This window comes from Psittacula echo (assembly GCF_963264785.1).
Source record: "Psittacula echo genome assembly, chromosome: 3".
In the NCBI taxonomy this organism is placed as follows: Eukaryota; Metazoa; Chordata; class Aves; order Psittaciformes; family Psittacidae; genus Psittacula; species Psittacula echo.
In genome coordinates this window covers 50,365,328-50,382,393 of record NC_137736.1, presented here as the reverse complement: position 1 = coordinate 50,382,393, position 17,066 = coordinate 50,365,328, and the positions used below count along the sequence as shown (strand labels likewise).

Genomic DNA, 17,066 nt, shown 5'->3' with positions numbered 1-17,066 from the left:
GTCTATGTGTTTATACATATACGTACGTATATGTATAATATAGGTCAATACATATAGTATATACACTATATAGTCAGATATGTTTTCATATATATATATAAATAAACAAGAGTATATATGCAATATACTCAAAGCCCAGCACGTTTAGGCGCCGCACAGCACGAACCCCTGCAACACCGCGGGGACCGTTTAACTCCGCGTCTCACCGCAGGCGGCCCGCCGACGTGCTCACGCACAGCACAGCCGGACGTACCGGCACACCCGCTCACGGTGCCGGCGCCGGCGGAGGCAGACCCGTGGGACAAAGGGGTGTGAAGCTCGGGTAGCCAAGCCCCGCCCCTCCCGGCACTGCCCCGCCCCCACGGCCGTACCCACGCCCCCTGCCGCGCGCCCTGCCCGGAGCCGCCGCGCCGATGCCACGTGGGAAGCGGCGGAGCCGCCGTCGGCGCCGGGCCGGAATAGCGGCCCCCCTGACGTTGGGAACGGCCCTCGCCGGGCGCCGGGAGGAGGGGAGGTCGCGGAGCCCCCGGGACCGCGCCGGGATCGCCGAGACCCGATGGGTGCTCGGCGCGGTGGCTCCCGGCTCGCGACTCGGCCTCCCGGGCCTAGAGGCGCTGGCGGCGGCGGCCGGGCCTAGGGGCGGCTCCCCACCCTGGGCGGCGCCCTCGCTGCTCCAGGTGCCGGCGGCGGCCCAGCCGGCCCCGCGGAGGGACGGCAGCGACCTGCCCGCCGGTGCGCCGGCCGCCCTGGCCGTGCTGCACCTACAGCCCGGCGCCGAAGGCTCGGCGCGGGCGGCGGCGGCGGGGGCCGCGCCGCGCCTGCGGACCGTCTACGTAAACCCGCGCTGGCTGGAGCGGCAGGCCGCGCTCGGGGCGGCGGCGGCCGCTGCCAGCCCCTCCGCCGAGGCGGCGGCAGCGGCGGCGGCGGCGGCGAGCGGCGCGTCTGGGGGCCCGGCGGCGGCAGCGGCGGCCGCGTCGGCGGGGCAGGGAGAGGCGGCGGCGGCGGCGGAGCCGGCGGCCACCCCCTACGTGGGGCTGCGGCGGCCGCTGGGCTACAAGCTGGCCAAGGCCACCAAGGAGCGGATCTGGCGGGGGGAGTTCATTGACCTCTTTTCCTTGCTCCACACAGAGCTGGCCCCCGAGTACGGCCCGCGCCCGGGGGACACGCTGGACCAGTGGGTCTCGGCCTTCTTGGTGTACGCCAGCGTGCTGTGCGAGAAGCACCCTGCGCGCTGCGGGGCCATGTTCAAGTACCTGGACACCATCCGGAAGCTGCATGCCACCTACGGGGGCACCTCGTGGATGAACTACGACGAGGACTTTCGGCGGCGGGCGGCCAAGGATCCCAACCTGCCCTGGGGCGACGTCGACCTCGACCTGTGGATGAAGTGGATGGCACCCCTCAAGTCGCTCATCCCCAGGAAGCCGCGTGCTGAGGTCGAGACTCAGGCCTCGCCAACACCACCGCCACCAGCACCCGCACCCTCACAGAGCCCCAAGCAGGAGGAGAAAAGCCAGGTGTGACAGGCTGGCGGCCGCGTGTTTCCCCACTGCCCTGGCTGGGCACGGTGCCCCCTCGGAGGGGAGGAGGAGAAGGGGACAGTCGAGGCACCCTTGAGTTGGTCAGCAGCTCCCATGTCATGGCACTGACCTGTGCTCATGCTGACTATGGTGCTTAGTTATGATGGGTCACGGTATCAGCTGGCAAGGCATGGGGCTGCACCGGTGTCCAACTGGCCACTGTGGGAGGTGTGGGCATTGCTGGAGAAAAAAGCATGCTCTCAGCAGAAGAATTGTTTGTAGCATTTACTGCTCTAGCCACTAGGAATTGGGAGCCCTGTGGATTCCCTCCTCTGGTCTATAACTGCATTTTTCTTAAGGCATTAGAAGAAAGGTGCTTTGTTTCGTTTTTTCCTCTGAGTTGTCTTAAAATAATTTATCTTCTCATCAATAGTTATCTGTATGTAAGACAAAGAGTAGAGACCCTCCTGTTACTACAGGAGCATGTGGCAGTTGCAGGCTGTGTGGGAGGCCAGAAATACTGATATGAATAACGATTTTCTCCGAATCAATGTGAATGGCCACAGCTTGCAGATTCCTTGAGTTTTGCAGATTTAGTTCACATGTTCTGGCCTGGTTTACAGGGGAAAATGGTGGGTGTGATTAGGGAAAGTAGGGAAGATTTTGTGTACATTAAGGTTTTGCTTTCAGTGTAGGCATCGAGCGTCACTGAGTTAGGATAACCTGATGTACATGGGCAGATCCACCCTCTCCATGGCCTGGGCAATGACAGTGAGCTCTGTGGCTGCAAAAGGTTGCCTGCCTATACTTAGGGGTTGTGCTGCTTCTCTTAAACTGGTGACTATAGTGTCTGAAGTCCCTAGCACAGAAAATTCTGAGTGCTGAGTTTCATGCCAGCTGAAAGACAATAGGGAGATCCTGTTATACTGGCTATATTTATTTCTAAACAATGTTTTAGGACTGTAGGAAGAAGCTGTGCATTCCTGAAAGGTTTTTGCTAGCTCATGAGATGCTATGCTCCCTGGGGATTGCCAGTGCAAAGGAGTGGCTAAGTTGTTCATCTCTGTTAGCCTGACCTGGAAAGGGAGAACCCTTTTTCAGGGACTCTGGAAATGTTTGTCGCACTTATTCCTGACTTAACAAAAGTGACTTCTCTAGGCCAGCCTGCAACAAAGCAAGGGAGCAAGCATGAGGCAGTAACAGAGATAAACAGTCCCAGTGCAGGCCTTGTAGCCTTCTGTGGTTGGTGCTCTGGATTTATGCAACTTTCTTTCTAATATCTCTGTTTAGATTTCTCCGTTCCCAAGAACAACAGCTCAGTTCTTGTTTTGCTATGGATCTTTTGTGAGCGCCAGATGGGTGATGGCTTGTAACTTTCCTCTCACCTGAGACTGGATCTTCAGCTTGTCATGTTAACCAGGCTTGTAACTTCTTCCACAGCAGTCGGTCCGTCAGTGCAGAACTTTGTGCTGTTGTCTGCTAAGGCACCAGAGGTCTCGATCCTCTTTGGTTTTGTGGAAACTTCCTAGTTGATTCTTGGCAGTGACATTGATTTTTATTTTTTTTTTCTCAGAAATTGTGCAAAGACAAATTCAACGTGTTTATTTTAACTAAATAACTCAAAATACCGGAAGTTTAATGTTTGTAAAACAGTAATGCTTTAGCAGCACAATGAAAAGCAAAAGTAAAAGTAGTTGAGTTGTTCAGCATGGGTTTAACCACCTTCCTATTATTAGGGCAGTTTTTAATTGGTAGCAGTCACAACTGTTTAAAAACTGAAATAATGGTTTGAGCAACTGTTAAACATAGATGAGGCCTAGTTTATTATTGGCAAGGCAACTGCAAGGAAATGTTACTCTCTTGGAGGTGACCTGTGGGTTTCCCCGGTACCTCCCCAGCTCCTTGCAAGCCCTAATTATGCAGTTCAAAACTACATTAGAGAAATAAGGCATGAGTTCACATTTGGGAAAAAAAATCAGAGAATTAAAATGGGAGAGAATGGCCTTTTACGGATTTATGGCCTGGGCCTGAACCTGAGCCTTTCCACATTCATGCTGTCAAGAGGAAGAGGAGGTGTTTTACCAAGACCTTTTCTTCCAGATTGTTTGATGGAACTCATTTTGTTTTAATCATTTCAAAGGATAGCGTTAGGCAGCCTGACTGGATTTAATTTCCCCCTTCAGTTGAAAGCTCCTTAAATTTCAGCTTGATATAGTGCCTGTGTCTCTAGTCCTGCAGTTCCAGGAAGGTTAACCAGTTAAAACAAAGTAATGCAAAAGAGTGTGGTGTTTGAAGCTAGTTGACCTCTCTAAGGCGCCAATGAAGAGGAGTAACTTTGCTTTATGCAGAAAGAACGAAGTGAGAAACCCTAGTTTTAGTTTGAGTGCAATAATTGGTGCATGTGTAGGATGGCCGATACTCATTCCTCCAAATTTATGTCTGTATGTATAACTTCAGATAATTTTTTTTTTTTTTTTTTCCCCCCAGACTCCATGAAAACAGAAGGCCAGTTGGGATGGCAGTCAAACTAACTGGGTGAGTTTATTTATAAAACTGACTGACTTTGGATTTTACATACCTGCAGATTTGTTAAATACAGAATTTTCTATTGGTGCCAACAGCCTGACTCCGTTGGTGTTTAAGTGGAGCTCTGGTATACTAGTGCATTCTTTTACCTCTGCTTCTGTTGCGTTGCAAGCTGTGCTAGAGAAGACGTAGGAAATTCATTTTACCCAATCAGCAATTGTAACAATGGACTACAAACCTGCAGAGCAAGCCAGTTTGCTGGAAAACAGGAATTCCTGCAGCGCAGCACTTGTCACAGACTATCCAAAGAGGGCAAAGATTCAGGAAGGTGAATAAATTGAACATTGGTTGAATGAGGTCAGGAACAGTCTCCCGGAGGAGAATCCTGCCCTAAAATACTACTTTGAAAGTATAAGCCAATTCAGTGCGCAGATTAACCTTTCTCATTTGAGCAAACTTGTGTGCAATCCTGGATCTTTGCAGATCACAACCGGACACTTCAAAAACCTATGTACTATATTTGTTAAAAAAAAAAGTAATAAATCATAACTTGTCTTGTTCCAGCTGTTACTTTTACCATTTCATTGAGAATATATGCAACATAAATGTATATTTGACTTGAAGCAGTATCATACACTTGGTAAGATTACTCAGGTTATCAACAGAACTATTCTGTGGGGCTCAATATTGCCTCTCCATTCTTCTCTGAAAAATGCATTAACCATTGCTATCATTGCCAGAAATCAGTTCTATCTAGCCCAATTGTTCATTACAAAATTCTTGGTCAAATAGAATAATTTACTTAAATTATTCTCCGTTTTTATCCTCATAGAACACTTAAGATCCTGAGCATCAGACTAGGCTTTTGTAGTCTGATATTCATGAAAACCATGTTCACTGGTTCATGGTTTAATTATTCTACATCTCAGTATTTTGTTTTCCTTTTCCCTTGCATACTAGGAAGTATGATCAAGATAATACTATGATCCAGTAATGCGCATAATGGTAAGGGTATACCTTTAGTTGTTTCAGGAAAAAGCTGCAGTTACCTGCTCTCTTTTTCCTTTCTTGATAGTTTCAATAATATGCATAACACGAAGTGTTTGTAAATTGATAATTAAACTGTTTGTGACATCACCTAAATAAATTTTTATATATAAATACTGTTCTTAATCTCAGCCTTTTTTCCCCTCCCTCGTTCTTACATTGCCACTTCCCCTTTTGTAATGCTTTTTCCAGTCACCTGACCTTTTGCAAAATTTCTGGGCTTCAGTTGTTAAAGCACAACCAAATCTTAACTATTGGCAGAAAATCAGCCTTTGAAATTTGCTTTCTGTATGTTGCAGAAGTGCTTGGTAATGTTGCAACTGTAGTTGTTGTAGCTTATTCATCTTTGACAGTTGTGAAGACAACGATAGGTATGAATCAGGCCTTGATCTGTCTGAAAATGAAATAGCCACTGTACTGGAGTACAAATACTTTAATGGCCTCCAGACTGGGACTCTGATCCAGTGAATGCCGAGATACCTGCCTTCAGTACAGTAGAACATAGAATACTTTTACACATGGAATTACAGGTTACAAAACCTTTCGGTTTTGATAAGAGGCTTAAGCTGAACAACCAGATCACTCATGACAGTCTTCCTTCATCCTGTTTTCTTCAGAAATCGGAACTGCTGTTACTCATTGGTCCTTGCTGTTTCTTCACCATCATTGCTACACATGGACCACTGCAGGCATCTCCTCTTGAGGAAGTGCTCGAATAGTAGCAGGATTTGGGGAGAGGGAGGTATGGAATGAGGAAGGATGAGCAGATGTTGGTTTCCTCAGTCCTACTGGTGAAGTGCACAAGCATGGGTCTTAACCTACTGACTCAGAGCAGCGAAGCAGTAGCAGTTTTGTTTTTCTTGTCCAATTTGGGAGCAGCATACCCAGCTGGAGTCTGAAACACTTCCTAGTGTTTTCTGCCGAGTCCTTCTGCCAAGAATTTGTTGGGTTTGTTACTCTCTCCACCCTTCAGTCTGGTGCCCTTCCTGGCACTCTTGTCACCTTCCAGTTTCCTGGTTGATACTGGTGAAGGGTTGGACCACCCTGTCTTCTGCATCTGCTGTAGACAATTGCCGGGGCTCTGTCTTGCTCTCTAATGTCAGTGACTGCCTTAAAATTGCTGCCTGTTTTCATAATGAAAATTTCCTTTCAAATTACTAGCAGTGGTATCTTTATGACATGGGTGTTGTCACTCCCTCTCCCCACATGCCTCCCTTCTTTTTAGTTCTTCATAAACTTGTCCTTTGTCGCTGTCTTGGGGCCACCCAGTAGTTTCACTGTGGTACGTGTGCATCCTTTGGGGTTTATAGTTGCACATGTACTTTCCTTCTCATCACTGTGCTGTAAGCTAATGCATGAAATTTCTTTGTCCACTAGTGTCTCATTAAAAGTGTTGGACTTTAATGGGTTTCTTCAGATTCCAGCAGTTAGTGCTGCGTGGGTTTGCATATGTCATTGACGCCAGCTAACTTACCTGTACAGCTCCTGGTGTTGCCTTGTCCTTGTTGAGTCAGTGTGTGCCTTAAAAGGATGGTGAATTCCATATCTCCTGTTCATCTCTGGTTTATGAGTAGATTTATTTCATTGATCATAAGCTAAACTTCCTGTCATTTACATGACATGGCAGGTAGCATGGAGATACTGAAGATGCTTGCTCTCTGAAAGCAAACATTAAAGGTAACCCTTTAACTAAGTGATGTGTGAAAATAGAGCACGCTGTTGATGAGAGTCTTAAGAGTTGAAATGAACCGTGGTTCTATCACTCTTTCAGTAACTGATCAGCAATGGAAATCTGTGACACACAGGAATTTTATTTTTCTTGTATACTATTTCTGTAAGTCCTATTAGCTGCGGCAAAGTTGCAGCAAGGATTTCCACCAAGACTCATGGAATTTCCAGTTGTGAATACTTGTAAAATATGCTGGGAGGACCAGCATCTTATGGAAAAACAGGTTTTGTCAGTTGACTAAAATTAAGTAGCATGTATTCCTGAGGAGTAATTTCAGGTAAGTTTATTTTTAGGGATTTCTAGCAAGACAGGATTTTTTTTCCTCCACAGATGTGCTTTTTTGTGTGCTGTGTTGATATGCATTGTTACTACAAAGAACAAATTAAAACCGGCACATTGTGACTGACAGCACAAAACGTGTTGCAATTTAGGGACGAGACTAAAATACTGGCTGCGGAGTTAAGCTTCTGCAAAAATAGAGTCAAATAAATGGGATTTCTAACTTCCATCTGTGCAGCAGTTAGTTTTGTTATTTGGAGCATGCGAAAAAAATGAGGCCATGTTAGTACTCTTCTGGCCTTACTAGTGTAGTGATGTGTCTTTAAAGGTAAGACGACAGCGGAACATGTTGCGTGTGGATAGCCTTTTGCAAGTTGAGCAAAAGAGCCAACTGCAGTTGAGCAAAGTAATTACTTCTGAGCTCTGATGAGGTCGTGTCAGTTACTTGATGTGACTTCCAATTTAAACTTAAATGTTGATTTCCCATCCTCCTCTTTCTCCCATAATCTCACCAACTTGTTTTGTTCTTCATAAAAGTCTCGTGAACACAGCAAGCATGTCGTGAGGGCCAGCCATGGGATCAAGCAGCGTCTGACCGGACTGCCAATATATGTATATAATACAGAGCCTTTCACCCCTGTGTAGGTAGTTCTGCCAAGTTGGTGTGGACAAGCATGAAGAAACCCAGTATATCTAAGTGTGGCTGGATGGAGTGCACGCAGGAGACTCCCTGGCTGCCTGCAGGCTCGTGTATTTCTGAGAAGCCAGTAGTGCTGACAGCAGGCCTTTCTGTCCACCCTTGTGATAAAACCAAAACCCCAGACTCTTGTAACCATTGCGGGGAGAGATGTGAGTCAGTGCTAACAGACTAGATGTTTGTGGAAATGTTGCCTAGTGAAGTTATCAAACTGATTTTTTTAGGTTGTATGCTTAACAGGGACTGCAATGATTGTATCTGTGGGAGTGCTTTTGGCAGTTCTCCCTACAAAGAGATTATGTCCCTGAAAACCCAGCTGGATTAATTATAAAAGCTAGATTTTACTTTTCTCCTCTTGTTTTGGCACTCGGGATTGACTTTTACCTTATCACAAGTTCAGTGTGTGCATTAGTGCAGCCCAATACAGCACATAAGTTTCTAGTCACATAATCTGGGTCTAGTGCTTTTTTTCAGTTTATTTTTTATTTGGGTTTTGTTTTGTTTTTTGGGATTTTCCCCCTTGGGAATTCTTGTCAAAACCAGTTGGTGTCTCTTTGCAGTCTGGCAGTTTGCTGGGCAATCAGCTAACTGGCAGGCGAGATTTAAAAAGCAGGAACATGTTTACAATATCTTACATAATTACAAACTTGAAATAATTCAAGAAGTACTTTTACCTTTTTTGGTGGTTGTTGCTCTTTCTTTACTTTACAGAACACTTTCTTCTTCCCAGTGTTTCATTGCAGCGTTGCTGTGTTAGTATTTCCAGGGTAGCGAGAGAATGTTTACGTCCAAACAAAATCTGTTTTCTCTGAATTTTTTAATTGCAAACATTTGTGTCCATAAAAGCCTTTCCACAAAACTCAGTCACTCTCTAGTTTCATCTTTTTGTTTCTGTGCAGTCTAAAACTCAGATCATATTCTGTTGGGGTTTTTTTATTCTTTGAACTATGCAATATGAGCACTGTATCTGCATCTACATCAGCGAGTGTAGAAAATGCCACTTAAATTGGCAGTTCTAACAACCTGAAGCCAGGAATGGCTGTTTCAAAACAGAAATATGGCTTACATTGGCTTCAGCTATTAAGTGCTATCTGCACTACTGATTTTCAAAGTGTCCATAAGCGCCCTAAATTATCCCAAAATAGGAAGTTACATGAAGTTACAAGGCTATATGAAGTCTTTGCTTAGTTGATAAGCTGCAAGACAAGCTGGTGGCAGGGGACCTGGCCTGTGTGTTCCCCTATAGATGTCCCTGGCATAAACAGACAGCTTCTTGAAATTTATAACTCCATGCCAGGAGTTTGTACCTCCTCTGCTTAAACTTGCCACCATCTACTTAGGCATTCCAGCATTTATCTTTCATTATACCTCCCTTATATTCCCTATTTCTTTTTTCACTCCCTAACAGTCAAATGTCATTCATGCCAGTGCTTGGAAGGAAGAAATACCACCAGTGCATGCAGGTGGTTCCCTACTGTATTCATGTCTCCCATGGGTGATCCATGTAGTGCTAAGTGGAAATATCTTTCCCGCTTAAAGCTGGGGAATGAACTTTATGCAAGGAGTTGACAGAGGTGCTGGGACTCCAACTGTTCACAACTCTTAAAGATCAGCTGGAGGTGGGGAAATCTCTGAGGTGCCTTTGCCCAGGGCATGCAGGTGTGCACCTTTCTGCACATGGTGTGACAGCCGCTTGTGAGCAATTTGAGGCAATAGCCTTCTCAAAGTGCTGCGTGTTGGGAGAAACTCTTCATTTTCCTTCTTTCCTTGTCATTTTCCTTGTCCTTTCTCCTTCACCATCTCCCAAGCCAGGCATCTGACTTTGTTATCAAGTACCAGTGGATAACAGGGGAAATCTCGCTGCCATTGCATTGGATTGTTGGGAGAAGTGAGTGGGTTTACATCTGGAAGATCATGGATTTTTTCCCAGAAGCAGCATGATAAATTTGTTGGTATTGAATGGCAAATAAAGTGACTTCAGGAGACCAAATCTCTCCTTCGCTTTCCTACTTGGGGGGAAAAAGGGATTCAGCAACCTGGATTGAAGTGGTGCTGGCCAGTGGGAAGGCCATGGGTAGAGTATCTCAATGAGATTTGGTACCAGAAAGTGAGCATGCACATTGTTACTGCTGTAGGTAGTTTGTAGGCCAATATATGAGCAGGAGAAGGAGCTCTGGCCAGTAGGCAAGGCTGGCCAAGCTGCTGGTGGTGCTGACCCACCAAGCACAAGCGTGCTTAATGGAACTGGTTACAGAACCATGCAGCTCAAGGAGGGACCTTAAAATAGCATTCCTCTTCTTGTGCCTTAGCATGCTTAAAAAACAAATAGACACAAAAAGTACTTTCATTGTATAACACATAATACAGTTGCAAATGCCTTCTGAGAGGAGAGTAGGTGGTATCTGGCATGTACTATTTCCTAAAACATGCATTTTCTATTTTCAATATTTTGATTGCATGCAAATACAAAAGGAATACAATTGAATCTTTCAGCACAAATCAGGTAGAGAACAATAAAATTTACCAGTGGGTTAAGCTTGCTTAAAATGTTTTGTGGATTCGTTAGCAAGCATTTAAAAACATGGCTTGTTTTGTTGTTGTTTTTTTTTTTCATCAGAGCTCAAAACAGTGAAAACAAACTTTCAGTGTGTTACAACACTGTTGCACTATTGAGAGCAGTACCAGTTGCTTGTGGCCGACTACTCCCTAGAGGAATAATTAATCTCAGTTGCTTCCCACCAGGAGGGAGAGGAATGGGTAAGCATATCTTATACCTGCCTCTTGCATGAGGAAGCTATTAATATGGAGTGCTTCACAAAGTGAAGAAGCTGAGAACAGGACCCTCTGTCACCTGGCTCCCTGCTGGTGCCCAGCAACTGAACTACAGGGCTCCAAGATGTGCCGCACCTTTTCCTTTCTCTTGATCTCTCCAACCCAGTCTCTGAATGGGCAGTTTCTGCAGAGCACAGAAAGAAAGAAACTCCTTTTATGTGGGTTTGTTTTTTTTTTCTGGTGTTCCTACAGCTTCAGTCTTGAAACCTTGACCTGTGAAGCTGCTGCAAGAATGAATCTCTCGAACCTAGGAACAGGTGAGGAGGACTGGTAGAGATGTTTCCTAATGAGTGTAAGAAAAGTGCAGTGAATGCTGCTAAGCTTTCCTAAGTCTAGGAAATGTTGGTTATGGCTTTGGTCATATCTCTCAGTGGTGGAGGACCAGAAAAGTTAAACCTGTTTATTCCTATAGCTTGTGTTGCCTAGCAGTGTCTCACAGTATGCCCTGTATATTGAATGGCAAATTGTATATTGAGATGATTTGGCTGTGGTGGAGAAGAAAAACACTTGACAAAATATGTCCTGGTAAGATGGCTAGCTGGCTGACCCTGTGGCTTAACCTGGCAAACCACAAGAAAGTAAAGCATATTTTACTTCTCTGTCAAAACACTGAAGTGACTTTCTTGAGAGGAGATGTTGTTGCCTTGAGCACATGTGCCTCTTTGATGTAGTGAGTGTTTTAAAAATAGCAATGCAAATACTGAGCCTGGTCAAGCAAGAACCTGAAAGCTTTGAAATGTTAGCTCTAGATAGCTTCACCTGTTAGTTTGCTTTGCTCAAAACTACTGGCAGTTAAATTAACTTCTGTATTGGTGTTTTGATGCCTGTGAAGTTCCACCACAGGTTTCCAGTGGTTGGCATTACTGATTAGTTTATGAACAACAAGCAAAGGACCTATTCTGATATTTTGTGTCCTGCCTATGTCCCCCACACCATCTGTGGAAGAAATATTGCTATGAAAAGGAGAGCAATTCAGACATCATGGTGAAGAGTTATTTAGGAAGATGTAGAGAGTGCCATTTACCTGATCCTCCCCTCTCTGTTGCTGCACTCTTTGAAAACATGTAGGACCACAGTCAGCAGTACCCTGCTAGGCCAGTGGAGTAAGCCCTTTAAGGCAGCTAAGGATGGAAGAGTTATCTTAATATTTTGTGAATGACCTTCACCTGTGATGTGAATTTTAAGGATTTGGGGGAAGTAGGAAGCACAGCCACACCACACACTCATACTTACACAGGACTCCAGAAAAAGGATCAGGTTTGGAGCTGGCTATAGATTCTCTGCTTTTCCTCCTTGCTTCTCTGCCTGCCTGCTGTGGAGGCCCTGGCAGGAGGAAGGGATCAGTTCACCACCCATGTGTGCTGTGAGGCCTTGGCTGTGGTGCTGTGCAAGGCTACACATGGATTGCCTGAGCTCATCTTGCTCTGGCAGCTGAGGGCAGAAGCAGGAATTTAGTTGATGTCTAGAAAAGCTGAGTTTTACACACTTGTGTGTAAGCATTGAAATTGTGACTGCAGAGCTAGAGGAGGCTGAAGAGAACATGGTCAATATTTGGGAAATACTCTTTACTCAGAAGCACTTTTCAAGCAGTAAGGAAATAGCAAAATCTGTCAGACTTCGCTGTGTGTCATGCTAAAGAGAGTCAATACTGAGAGAAATACTGTCAGAAATTATAAAGATGAATTCATTGTACAGGTCAAATTGTTAAGTGTGGCATATGAATATTTCACTGTGATATTTCCTATTACAGTTTATGCTCCAGTCTTTGTCCTGGAATTTCTTTTTTTTATTTCTTTTTTTTTGCTAAGATTTCCCAGGGGGCAGTGAGTGAAGATGCCCTGAGTAGAAACTGTTCAGAGCTCTCTGAGATATACTCATTGTTTCTCTTCTGTATGTGTTACTTTGATTTTATGTAGGCTGGATTTACCTACTCTTGTTCTGTGTAGTCTGACAGTTCACCAGGGTTCCTTTGCAATTTCTCAATTGCAATTTTCTTTAAAAATACACAATTCAGCCTGCAGAATTTTCAGATGCCAGTATTTCTTCTAATATCTTCTGGGTAAAGGTGCTTTCAACATCTCTAAATATTTCTGATAGGTAGTGGGCATGAGTAGCTCAACTCCTGTTTCCTCGTGTTTATTTTGTTACTGTCAGGTCTTTTGTCCTCTGGGACATGGTGCTGTTCGTTGCAGTACAAGCTTCTCTGTCTTATGTTTCTTAAATAAAATTTGACCACCTGACCTTACATTCAGCATCATGCCCCAAAAAATATCTAAACCCATTTTGTTTAAAGTCAAGCTTCTCTTACTGCAACTATATAAAAATTACTCCAATGTTTTCTCAACAGATGGGCCTCTTATGTTCAGCATCACACCTGTGTACATTTATCATTGCATTTATTTGTAAAAGTATTTCCAGTTGAGTGTTTTCATTGTCGAAGATGTTATTTTAACAAGTTGCAGTCAGAAATACTGTTTGTTTGCTTTCCCCAGAAAACTGCAATCTCTATATAACAAAAAAGGTACTGAAAACCCATCTCAATTATTTTAAGATTTTTTTGCTTCTTTTTACTCCATGAAAGGCAAATGGATTAATCTAGGACTTTGCACAGAAATTTCTTTAGCTTCACTGCAAAGCTTTACTGCATGACTGGTCTTGTCATGTGACTTGTTAATGCATAAAGGTGCATAAAGGTGTGTGTGTCTTGGCTTTTACATTAATGGAGATGGCCTGAAATACTTTTGCTTAGAGGATAATCAACTTGATGTGAACCAATTTCTAGGACTATATTTGTAGCATTATCTTTAGTTTCTATTTTGGGGTTTTTTTGTTCACTTGGACTTTTTCTGGCACAGTGTAAAAACGGCTGTTTTATTATTCCCAGCATTTTGCAAAATCTCCCTTCAGAGTAGACTTTTCTAAATTATCCAAAGCTTGTGCAGTTATTTTCTGCTTCTTATAAAACCACAGCTGAAAGGAGTAATTAAAAAGATGGATTGCTCCTTTAAACTTGGAATTTAATCTGTATTTAACACAAATAAGCTCCCATTTCAAGGTTGTTTGATGCAGCCATTTGCCTTTGTAAACGTTAATCGTATTTTTGGGTGTGCGTGGACTGTAGGATCTAGTGCTTAGGGATTTAGAAATGATGGGCTCTCATGCAACTGATTCCAGATGGCTGGATTTTTCCTTTGGACACTGCCCTGGCCCTTCCCAAGACATAGCTTGTACAAACAGCCCACGATCGCAAAATGGTCTTTTGGGAGCATTTGGTATAGCTAGGCTGTATCGTGTTGCACTGAGTTTCTCTCATCCACACTTGCAAGCAGAATACTACTAAGCCTTCCCAATGAAGATACAAAAAGAAATACCTGAAAAATCCCTGGAGGTGCAGACAAGAAGCCAGGGAGAGAAAGCTGAACCTGTGGCACGTGTCTATAGCACTGGCATGGCAGACTCCCTGCAGTGTCACTGTCACTTTGGGGAAGGCAGATGCTTGGTGCAAAGACAGCTGAGCTGATCCTGGTGTTAGGTACTACAGAGCTGTGGCAGCATCCTGGTGATGTAGGTCTAAGCATAAATAAATAAATAAATGGTCACATGTGTCTGTTTTATTCAAGGCCACATTTGCAATTCAGAAATGTCTCTTGGAGCTGCCAGAATTTTCTCCCTGCATTCAAGTAGGGAGAAAAATCTTCTGTCGGGAAGTCGGCTGCCTTGCATGTTGCACTATAAGTATCTATGGATGTGCTGTACCTACTAACTGCAACAGCAGCCCCTGTCTGAAATCTGAGGGGGTGAAGGGGCAGCTGCTTTCTCAACAGTGCACCACAGAGCCTTGTCACATAAAGTCAAGGCATCTCTTGTTGGACCAACCTAGGTAAGCGGAGTGAAGGCAGAAAAACAGGTCACAAATGGTTGGTAAGACACAGTGTCTGTTGCTTGCTCTCTTAGTGCGCATCATTCTTGTATCCCAGGAAAATATTTTTCCCACCATCAGAAAAATATTTGTCTTGATTTAAAACAGGATGCATCTTCACATGCACTATGCTTCAGTGTAAACTTTTCTATCCCGGGCAATAAAAGTTCTCATTGTCCTGAGGCACTGATAGTCTTTTCATTTATTGCTTTTAGATCTCCCAGCAGACTACAGAGCAAATAGCAACTGAGTACTTTGATTTTTACCAACTTTTAGAAGATGGTATGTTTTCATAACACAAAAATTATTACACAGATTGTCATTCTGGCTGGAGAAATCAGTTCTAACACACTGCGGAACTTTAAGGGGGAGAATTCAAGGGGGAGAATTCATTCTGGGGACAACCATGTGTCCTGGGAAAAAGATGGGAAGAGATAAACAAAATAAATAAACATTTGGAATGGAAATGGTGAGTTAGTATCTGCCCAAAGTGGAAAGTAGAATTCAAGTGTATTTCTTCACATGCATGTGCAGTAGTTTGGTATTGTAAATCAAGAGAAAGAACACACAGAATCCTCCCATTTGTTTCATTAACTGCCTGCATGCTCACATCTGGCTAACATTTGTATTCTCAGTGTAAGCAGGAATACTGTAACAAGTCCTGATCAGCCAACAGACAATATATTGAAATGATTAATTTGATGTATTGTTAATTCTGATCTTTTTTTTTTTCATTATATTTAGACATTTATTTTGCTTTCAAGTTGAAAACTTAGAAAGGTGGGAGCTCTGCTGTTTGATTTTAGCCATATAGACCCATCCTGCTGTGCACCACTAACTGGTAAGAGTTCTGAGTTAGAGCATGAGGGATAGATCCATCCTCCCTTGTGCTGTTCACAGGTCAGCTGAGGATTTCACTGGTGCGGGAGGATGTATGGCTAATGCGAGTCAGCAAAGCTGTCCCTATAAGGCACTCGCCTGGCTTCCCTCCAGTGTCAGAGACATGCCTGCTGAAAGCAAGAGGTCATGGTTAGTGGAGTGCTGAGATGTGCCTGCTGTTGGCATAAGGGTTCCTACTGCAAAGCAGGTAGTTCAGCGCAGTCCTAAGGATAAGCTTGGCAGCAGCCCATGGGTACAAAGGTGCTTTGTCATTCTCTTTGGGATGTGCTGAACAAATCCCTAGCTGTGCAATGCAAACAAGGCACATTTCCAAGGCATGTCAGTGAGTTACGGTGCAGTGTTGGTCAGTAACTCTGTGCGAGCTTCTACTCCGCTCTGCAAAGACGTGTCCCACGGAGGGGGTGAACTTTTACAGATTGCAAAGTACCTGTAACAGCTCCTGATGAGCCTCAGAGTGATTTCTCAGCTCCTGAAGCAAACCAAAAGATCAAAAGAAAAAGCACTCTCAGTCTGCTTGAGCTGAATTGCTGTTCTTCTGAAAAAAAAAAAAAAACAACAAAAAAAAAAACTATATTTAGCTTAAATAAAAAGAGAAAGTTGGAGGGGGTTAACAGACCTAACCCTATTTCTTACTGATAAAGAAGCGGCATAATTTGAGAAGGCATCTTTCAAGGACACCATTTGCTCCTTGTCAATACAGGCCTACAATACAGACTTAAATACTGAATCTGAACTATCCCCCTTCTGAAGTTTCTTCTGAGCTGCTTCTGGGCAATGTTCAAGGCCAGGCTGGACGGGGCTTTGAGCAACCTGGTCTAGTGGGAGGTGTCCCTGCCCAAGGCAGAGGGGTTGGAACTGGATGATCTTTAAGGTCCCTTCCAACCCAAACCGTTCTATGATTCTATGAAATTGGGTAAGACAATACACTATGGGCACAAGGAGGACAGATGCAGCAAATTATATTAAATGTTGCAGCCAATATTTTTGTTAATCGGTACTGCCATCATTCAATAATCTCCTTTTTCAGAATGTCCCATATGCTTGTAATGCTACCTAAACTGCCTTAATTTTTCCCCTTCCACTTTCCAGCCCTAGGTCTATGGCTCCCTAGCTTCTTTGCTTAAGAAATGAAACTAGTAACTCTCTGTTGAACCTGTTGCTATTGCTCAGTCTCTGTAACTTCTATTGGCCAAGCTGTATTTTCCTTTTCCCTGAGAGGAGGCCTTTTAGTTTCACACGCCTGGTAGTCAATTAGCTGTGGACTCTCTCCCCAAAAGAAACAAGCTATGTTGCTGCTGCCCTCCAGCCTGCTCCCAAACACTACTGGTCCCTGAAAAAATGCATGTTCAGCATGCACAGCGTAATAAAACCACCACCTAAGACTGGCTTGAGCAAATCCTGAACACCAAGTAGTTCTGTGCTGTTGTAGCATAGCCTGTGGAGAAGGAAAAAATATCTTAAGAGTTAATTTGACTGACGGAACTAGTCCTCTTGCCATCATATTTGCTACTGTATGCTTCAGCACGTGTGATTCCCGGTATATAGTGTGGCCTCACCACAGGAGCAGATACAGGACAGAAAAAAAACCCAACCCAAACAACAATTCATCCCTTCTGC

At 44.2% G+C, this 17,066-nt stretch overlaps 1 protein-coding gene across 4 annotated transcripts; it reads left to right on the top strand.

The window, feature by feature from the left end:
- The first annotated feature begins 412 nt into the window (after positions 1-412).
- On the top strand, positions 413-11,329 carry LOC308219199 (uncharacterized protein). 4 transcript variants are annotated; one of them, XR_013956465.1, is made up of 4 exons: positions 413-1,517; positions 4,008-4,055; positions 7,747-7,950; positions 9,207-10,403. XR_013956465.1 is itself a non-coding variant. In XM_080613816.1 (3 exons), the coding sequence occupies exons 1-2, from the start codon at positions 414-416 to the stop codon at positions 4,014-4,016; spliced, it is 1,113 nt and encodes a 370-aa protein (XP_080469942.1). In that variant the 5' UTR covers position 413; the 3' UTR covers positions 4,017-4,055; positions 10,416-11,329. The 4 variants fall into 4 exon arrangements, 3 of the variants coding, with proteins under 3 accessions (XP_080469942.1, XP_080469941.1, XP_080469940.1); XM_080613816.1 differs by lacking the exons at positions 7,747-7,950; positions 9,207-10,403 and adding an exon at positions 10,416-11,329; XM_080613815.1 differs by lacking the exons at positions 7,747-7,950; positions 9,207-10,403 and adding an exon at positions 4,142-5,568.
- Positions 11,330-17,066: the final 5,737 nt, after the last annotated feature.

Excerpts from the sequence above, each read along its gene's own strand:
- LOC308219199 (XM_080613816.1), top strand. The coding sequence starts at position 414 with ATGCCACGTGGGAAGCGGCGGAGCCGCCGTCGGCGCCGGGCCGGAATA.